The sequence below is a fragment of the Haliotis asinina genome, chromosome 7 (assembly GCF_037392515.1).
Source record: "Haliotis asinina isolate JCU_RB_2024 chromosome 7, JCU_Hal_asi_v2, whole genome shotgun sequence".
Classification (NCBI taxonomy): domain Eukaryota; kingdom Metazoa; phylum Mollusca; class Gastropoda; order Lepetellida; family Haliotidae; genus Haliotis; species Haliotis asinina.
In genome coordinates this window covers 64,372,536-64,380,492 of record NC_090286.1, presented here as the reverse complement: position 1 = coordinate 64,380,492, position 7,957 = coordinate 64,372,536, and the positions used below count along the sequence as shown (strand labels likewise).

The 7,957-nt window shown below is 41.0% G+C and overlaps 1 protein-coding gene across 1 annotated transcript; it reads right to left on the bottom strand.

The window, feature by feature from the left end:
- Positions 1–4,856: 4,856 nt before the first annotated feature.
- On the bottom strand, positions 4,857–6,215 carry LOC137290563 (actin, cytoplasmic 1-like). Its single transcript, XM_067821598.1, has 2 exons — positions 6,057–6,215; positions 4,857–5,867 (listed from the first exon to the last, which is right to left on the bottom strand). Exons 1-2 carry the CDS (start codon positions 6,177–6,179, stop codon positions 4,863–4,865), a joined length of 1,128 nt encoding a protein of 375 aa, XP_067677699.1. The 5' UTR covers positions 6,180–6,215; the 3' UTR covers positions 4,857–4,862.
- Positions 6,216–7,957: the final 1,742 nt, after the last annotated feature.

The window sequence follows — 7,957 nt, the reverse complement described above, 5'->3', positions numbered from 1 at the left end:
TTTACAAAGACGTCATATATGCACATCAGGGGAGGTACCGCCATGCCGACAATCTGGTTACTTGCTCACGTTAGCCGTTTAGCAAGTCGGGTTGACGCTACATTTTACCCTTGCCAAGTTAAAAAGATAAGCGAAACAATGGAAATTGGGGAGTAAACCAGCTGTGGAAAACATATATGAGCCTGGCAAGATGATTATTTCCAGCCTGAATATTCATTACCTCATATATCATGTACAGACGTCGCGGACTTTGTATATTCCGACATCTGAGTTATCCGACAGTCTGTGAATTCCGACATATTTTGGGGGTCCCGACAGCTTTCTACTATATTATCATAATTTAACCACTGACTTATCCGACACATGCCCATTCCGAAATCCGACACCCTTTTCTGGTACCAATGCTACTGTCAATCTAGACAATCCGACGTCATTACCCCATATTCCTGAAAAACAAGTCAGTACAAACCTGAAATCGCGAAATCCGTTGAGAAAAAATGAAAGCTATATGTTCTCACAATCTACTATCATTTAGTTTGGTCTCCTGCTTTGCCTAGTTTTCGAGTTACAACCCTTGTTTTCATAGACGATTCTGGCAAAATCACTTGGTGTCGCTAGGTCGTAATCCGTGTTAGGTGGTATAAACCATTATTTGTCATCATTCACTTGACGCCCAGTTAATGAATTTATAACAGGTATGATTAGTGGTAACGCCACTTAGATTACCCGACAAAGGCCCCCATTTGGCATTTCTTTTGTCTGGATCGATCAAAGGATGAACCGATAACACTCTGATTGATTAATTAGTTTTATGGGGATTTAAATGGGGGATTTGTGAAAAGGTAGTGTTTATGTATGGATATTTACTAATCTATACTGAATACACTCTGTCGTGTCTGTGTCTATGTAAAACAACACCCCTCTTTCAAAGGATAAACCGCCAATACATTGATTGATTGCTCATTATTGGCTAACTAAATAACTTTTTAAAAAGAATGACGCACATCATGCAATTACTTGCCAGGTGTGCTATCTTGGGTGACCAATGAAACTATACAGCAATGTGAAAAACCTGAAACGGTACATCACGTTTTCGTATATTAGACTGTTAAAAGAAACATCACTTGGGATATCTGCAGATGAATTATATATCACTTGTTTTTGTGGATATTGATGGATGCATTCCTCGAAGAAGGTAATAGCCTGACATTGCTCCTATTACTTTTTAAAATGAAGTAGTGAGATGAGTTGAGAATATCATTATCTATTACGTTATTCAATGCACCATTGCCAGATAAAGTTGTTTTAAAGGCATATCCTTGAGTATAAAAATACATAGCTGACCTTAGTTCTCACAATTAAAGAGATAGTGGAGAACGTTTTCGTTATCATGACCGCATGAACACTTGGATGTTTCCAATATGTGCCGCTTATATCTGTTCGCGTTTAGATCACTACAGCCGAACTTGAGGCGACAGTGGATGATTTGTCAAAATCTCGTTCCACCATTTAAATCAAAGTAGTTATGAGTTTCTGTTGGGTTTCTCGTTGTTTTAAATTGACTGAGGGAAACAGCATTAAAGATCACATATACTCTAGGTGGTGCAAATGCATAACTCACTCATTGACATCGTTGAGAATGACGCACATCATGCAATTAGTTGCCAGGTGTGCTATCTTGGGTGACCAATGAGACTGTACAGCAATGTGAAAAACCTGAAACGGTACACCACGTTTTCGTATATTAGACTGTTAAAAGACACATCACTTGGGAAATCTGCAGATGAATTATATATCACTCGTTTTTGTGGATATTGATGGATACATTCCACGAACAAGCAAATAGCCTGACATTGCTCCTATAACTTTAATTTGTTTTAATTTTAATATTTTGCTCCTATAACTTTAATTTTAATATTTGCATTTTTGTTTTTAATAAGTTGTCGTAGCTTTCAACAGAATCATTGTTTTCGTCGTGAAGTGTAGTGATACAGACGACATACACTAGGGCGAGCGTGCGAATTATGATTCATATAGGCAAACTATAAAATGTCTAGATACTAGTATTACATTTCTGTTATACATTCGCAGATCGCTTCTTTGTAATAAGTTTCAAAATGCATGCAAGTATGATTATAAAGTAATTAGGATTATGAGACCAAATAGAAAGACGTTTATTGACAAGTATCTACATACTGGTGAGTGAACGTTACAACCAAGTAAATTTAGCAAGTGAAGAAATTTATCGCGCAGTATTTTCACTTCGACCTCGACCTCGCTTATGTTATGTTCCAGGTTGTGTCATGCAAACTCCCTTTGGTCATGATTCAAATACATATCTAACTATTAGTTGAAAGTAGCTTTGATTTTCTAACTTGATGAAAACAAACCATAATCTCATTAATTCAAATCGACTTTTGTCCGTGGCTTCACGATTTTCAAAAATGGGGCGCCCTGTCTTAGGATGAATGCTATTTGTTTGTTTTCAGCGACTTTCCAAATCAAAATAGCTTCTACTAGTAGTAAACTGTGTATCTTATTGATGGGCAATACGGTTTTGCATGATATTGCTTATAACATAACAATTTCATTCTTGGAAGAGAAGTGGAGGTCAACATAATATTACTTACGATAATATTGTCACTTCGACCACAACCTCGTTTCCGAGGAAGAAAGGGTTATATTCATGCAAAATCCTTTTGCTCAGCAATGTGTAGTAAGCAGTCGTAATTTTATAAACTCGATGAAACTTAAACTCCATTTTCTATCCTGGAAGCGTGGTAGGGGGCGAACCATCCGATTTAGTATATACCACAGATTCCACAACGCTCACTTCGCAGACACAAGCAACCAATTTAAGCACAAACTACGGGGTCCGGTGGAAATCTGTGTATAGTGACACCATGACCCGACTCCAAGGAGCAACTGACGGCAACACAACAAGAAATCAGCAAAGTGACGAGCTTCCTACACATTCACTATACAACTAACTGAAAATCGTTCCTTCTATGACGTCACTGCAGGGCTCTGGCGACAGAGTTACATAACCTGTCTATGGTTTCGTTTGCGGGCGAGAGAGAAGCAGACAGCTTTTTAGCAACCTTTAAGCGCTTGGTATTAAATAACCACAAGTTTTTTTAAAAAAAAAACAACACAAAAGCTGATCCGTTTGTGACTAACCATAATTCTTTTATATGCAGTGGTAAAACGAGTACCCAAAAATTGAGTTTATTCGTTCTTTAACAGATCCATCAGTTAATGAATTCCATGACATAATCGCACTTGGTACAAATAATGTGAATATCTTGTGTTCTACAATTAACAGATTGAATAGAAGTACATTTCCAAAGATTATAGATGCTTTGTTCAGATACTCGTCCTGGTACAAGATTGTTCAAATAGTCTGGAGTTATGAGCTTAGAGCGATATCGTCTTTCTTTCAGTGTGTATAATTGGTTTCCCTGTATAGTTGTATATCATGACTTGTGCCACGAACCGCGCCGCATATGGATCTTTGTTGTTACCTTTGCCCTTACAGTTTGTTTGAACTTTGAATATTAAATGTATATATATGAATGCACACTAGATCTCGCCACTATATGACTGGAATAATACAGATGGACTGAACTTATAGTCTGGATTTGTTAAGCAAACCTCGCCATGCTTAGGATAAACACCTCGATATAACGATATATATTGAACTATGTTCCACCTACAGGCAAAGGTGTGTGTGTCGGTTTATGGTATGATCTGAGACGGAGTTTTTCTATATCAATTAAGCTTTACAACTATAGTTGAGTTGCACCTCGTATTGAGTGATTATTGTTTTCAGCATCAATAAACACATAAGAATGAAGATTGTTAAGGACATGAACTTCTTTATTATGAGAACACAACGTTTCGGGGAGGGATTCACCTGATGAAGGAGTAAGCATTAACTCCGAAACGTTGTGTTCTCATGATAAAAAAGTTCATATCCATAAAAAATCTTCATTCTTATGTATTTCACTTCTAAATGCCCTTTAAAGAATTAATAAACTCATAATCAGTGAGATCATCAGGCAACATTTGCGGCGTACCTCCCTGTAAGGTTTGAAATCGATTCTAAAGTAGGCTTGCAAGCCCTCATTTCCTTACCAGGAAGTAGCATCCAAAAGATTTTGGATTATTAGCTAAGTTTGTTTTCATTTTTATAACCATCCACCTTTGACCACCCATGTTGAATGCGTTTAGGTATGAGATGTATAATTATAAAACTGAAAACAGTAGAAACTAAAAACAAACCTCACCCAGACAGGTTCTCCTTCTCATGTTTTGATGTGTGAGTTTCAGGACGCGACCGACAAACCACGGAATGGAGCCGAGAAATCTCCGAAGACGTCCGAACGTGTTTCAAGTATTACCGACACTACTTCCGATAAGGGCGTTGTGTTTATGTTATTACCGCTAACCTACCTATATCGCTGCAATTGTCTCGCAAGTGGGCTGCGCTTGTTATACACATGAGATGCAATTCCTTCAAGTTTGGCGTAATTCCTTCAGTTACTTAGGGGAGGGGGGACGAGAGGGGGGAGGGGAGGGGGCGGGGCAGTGTCAGTGATATCTCACGACATCAATAAATCTTCATGCGTATCCTTCAGCGATCATGTCACATTGAGAACATCTAAGAAACAATCAAAGAGATATCAGGTCAAGCTGATTTATTGCCTCTATCAAATCTTACAGTGGTCTGATCAAATCATTGAACTAAATAACGAATACTGTATATTGAAATACGTAGATTGAGATCAATACATTATATCGTCATTAATATTATTAAATATGAACAGGTAAAATTAATTAAAATTAACAGAAAAGTTATTTTAAAAACACTTCCTGTGCACAATAGATGGGCCGGACTCATCGTACTCCTGCTTGCTGATCCACATCTGCTGGAAGGTGGACAGAGAGGCCAAAATGGAGCCACCGATCCAGACGGAGTATTTCCTCTCTGGGGGAGCGATGATCTTGATCTTCATTGTGCTTGGGGCAAGAGATGTGATCTCCTTCTGCATTCTGTCGGCGATACCAGGGAACATGGTGGTACCTCCAGAGAGAACAGTGTTGGCATACAAGTCCTTTCGGATATCGACATCGCACCTCATAATGGAGTTGAATGTGGTTTCGTGAATACCTACAGTTTCCATACCCAAGAAGGAAGGTTGGAAGAGGGCCTCTGGACAACGGAACCTCTCGTTACCAATGGTGATGACTTGACCATCGGGCAACTCGTAGCTCTTCTCCAGGGAGGAAGAAGATGAAGCAGTAGCCATTTCCTGCTCGAAATCAAGGGCGATGTAGCACAACTTCTCCTTGATGTCTCTGACGATTTCTCTCTCAGCAGTGGTGGTGAAGGAGTAACCACGCTCAGTGAGGATCTTCATGAGGTAATCAGTCAGGTCACGACCAGCAAGATCCAGCCTCATGATGGCGTGGGGAAGAGCGTAACCTTCATAAATGGGTACAGTGTGGGTGACACCATCACCAGAGTCCAAAACAATACCCGTGGTACGACCAGAAGCGTACAGAGACAAAACAGCCTGGATGGCCACATACATAGCTGGAGAGTTGAAGGTCTCGAACATGATCTGGGTCATCTTTTCACGGTTGGCCTTGGGGTTGAGGGGAGCCTCTGTCAGGAGGACCGGGTGCTCCTCGGGTGCAACACGGAGCTCGTTGTAGAAGGTGTGATGCCAGATCTTCTCCATGTCGTCCCAGTTGGTGACGATACCGTGCTCGATGGGGTACTTGAGTGTGAGGATACCTCTCTTGGACTGAGCCTCATCTCCAACATAGCTGTCTTTCTGACCCATACCGACCATCACACCCTGAAACAAGAAAATGGTTTTATAAGCATTGACATGTATTGTTCTACAGAGGCATGACTGCGATCCCGCTTCAACGTTTATAATCTCTCATTTCTCTTGTCACTATGTCGCAAGATGTCAGGGCATCACAATGTCCGCCCGGTACACCCGGGGACCATGTTCTTCCAAGGTAACAATACACGACAGTACCTGATGTCTTGGACGCCCCACGATGGAGGGGAAGACAGCTCGGGGAGCATCGTCACCAGCGAAACCGGCCTTGCACATGCCGGAGCCGTTGTCACAGACCAAAGCAGCAACATCATCATCCATGGCTGTAGGTAGTTGTGTGAGAAACAACAAACACGATGCGAGTCAACTGAAGACTGAAAGTGAATGTACTGTCGACGTTCATACCCAAACATCATTTATACTTTCCCTGCCTGTAGATGACCAATCAGATTAGTCCAAGAATAGTGGGAAGAAACAGATGTTACCATAATGATCTCATCTGCTGCATAACGGCCTCTCTCTCGTGTGTATGTAAGAATGTTTCACAGAGGGGGGCGGAATCGTCTGCAGCCAGCGTTCTCGCGTACAGCGATTCTCTCTTTTTTCCCTTTGATTTCCACGAAACCCCTCCATGACTTATTGTCTCACCATGTGATGCAGTATATTTCATTCTGGACGAAGTGTGTAGTAATTCCTTTGAAGAATTGCTATGAACATGTGTATTATAGTTATTTGTTTTTATTTTTTGAGACAGCATGTTCCTTCATGGTACAATTACAGTGGAAGCCCTCTAAACCGGCACTCGTTTGTACCGGTATTGAGAAAGTTTCCCTTTTCAACCCAAGAATGCTCTGTGAGCCGCAAAATACCACGTGTTGATAGTCATCATACGCTTTCTGAGTAGACCAAGGCATTGCATTAAATCTGTTATCAGCTGAATTTTCTGTTCAAGAGGTAATTCTTATCTATCCCGTTTGGCACAATGAGCGACTGACAAATTGTGATATGACATGTGTGACTTTATTCTTATCCCTACTCCTTTTACCAGGCAGCTACAACTAGCCTAATGCCGATGGCATTCCACTCTGTCTGTGTTAAAACAATCTGTTAATCAATCAATCAGCCAATACACAGGACAGCCAAGATGCCGGAGGCCGGTGTAGAGAGAGTTAATTTCCATACAATCACTTGAGCTGTCTTTGTTGTGCCGAAGTACGGAACAGTCTGACGCCGGATTAGAGGGCGTGTAAATGATAATAAAGTAACTATCTTCTGACGGGACCTAATTCTAGTACCGATACTGAGAGCATGCGGTATTGGATCGTTGCCGGTTTCCAGGGCTTCCACCGTATGTTGCACTGTGGGCCCTGAAATGCATCTATAGAGAGGGTCGTGAACAGATCTGCTAGAACTGCCATGTACGATTAAGTTTGAGAGACGATCGTGAATAGATCTGCTAGAACAGCACTGAGCAATTATGTTTGAGAGAGGTTCGTGAACAGATCTGCTAAAACTGTCAGGAACAAATGTTATGGAGAGAGGATTGTGAACAGATCTGTTAGAACTGGCACGTTCAGTTATGTTGGAGAGAGGGTCGTGAATAGATCTGCTGAACTGTACTGGAAGCGGCGGCTACAGTTACTGTGCACACGTCAATTTCACCCGAGTTTCAGTGATCATATGACAAAACATCAGAACAAAAGTGAGGTTGCGCACCCGTGCAATCCCCCCTCCCCGCACCACACACACACACACACACACACACACACACACACACACACACACACACACACACACACACACACACACACACACACACACACACACACACACACACACACCCAATGGATCCTTCGTTAGATGATTCTTAGTAGGTGTCTTCATTTGAACCAGGCCATTGTGAGACAAGACATATCTAAAAGAGTTAGAGCGATCATGTGTTAGTGTAGCTGTTGATCACGACTGTTGGATACTGCCTTACGTACATATATTCAACTGCTGAAACCTGAGATATTTTCCATCGTTACAGTTCTACCGAATATAATAGTGTTAACAAAGACATTTTCATATCAAGTCTTCTTTCGGAGAAATGCATAAAA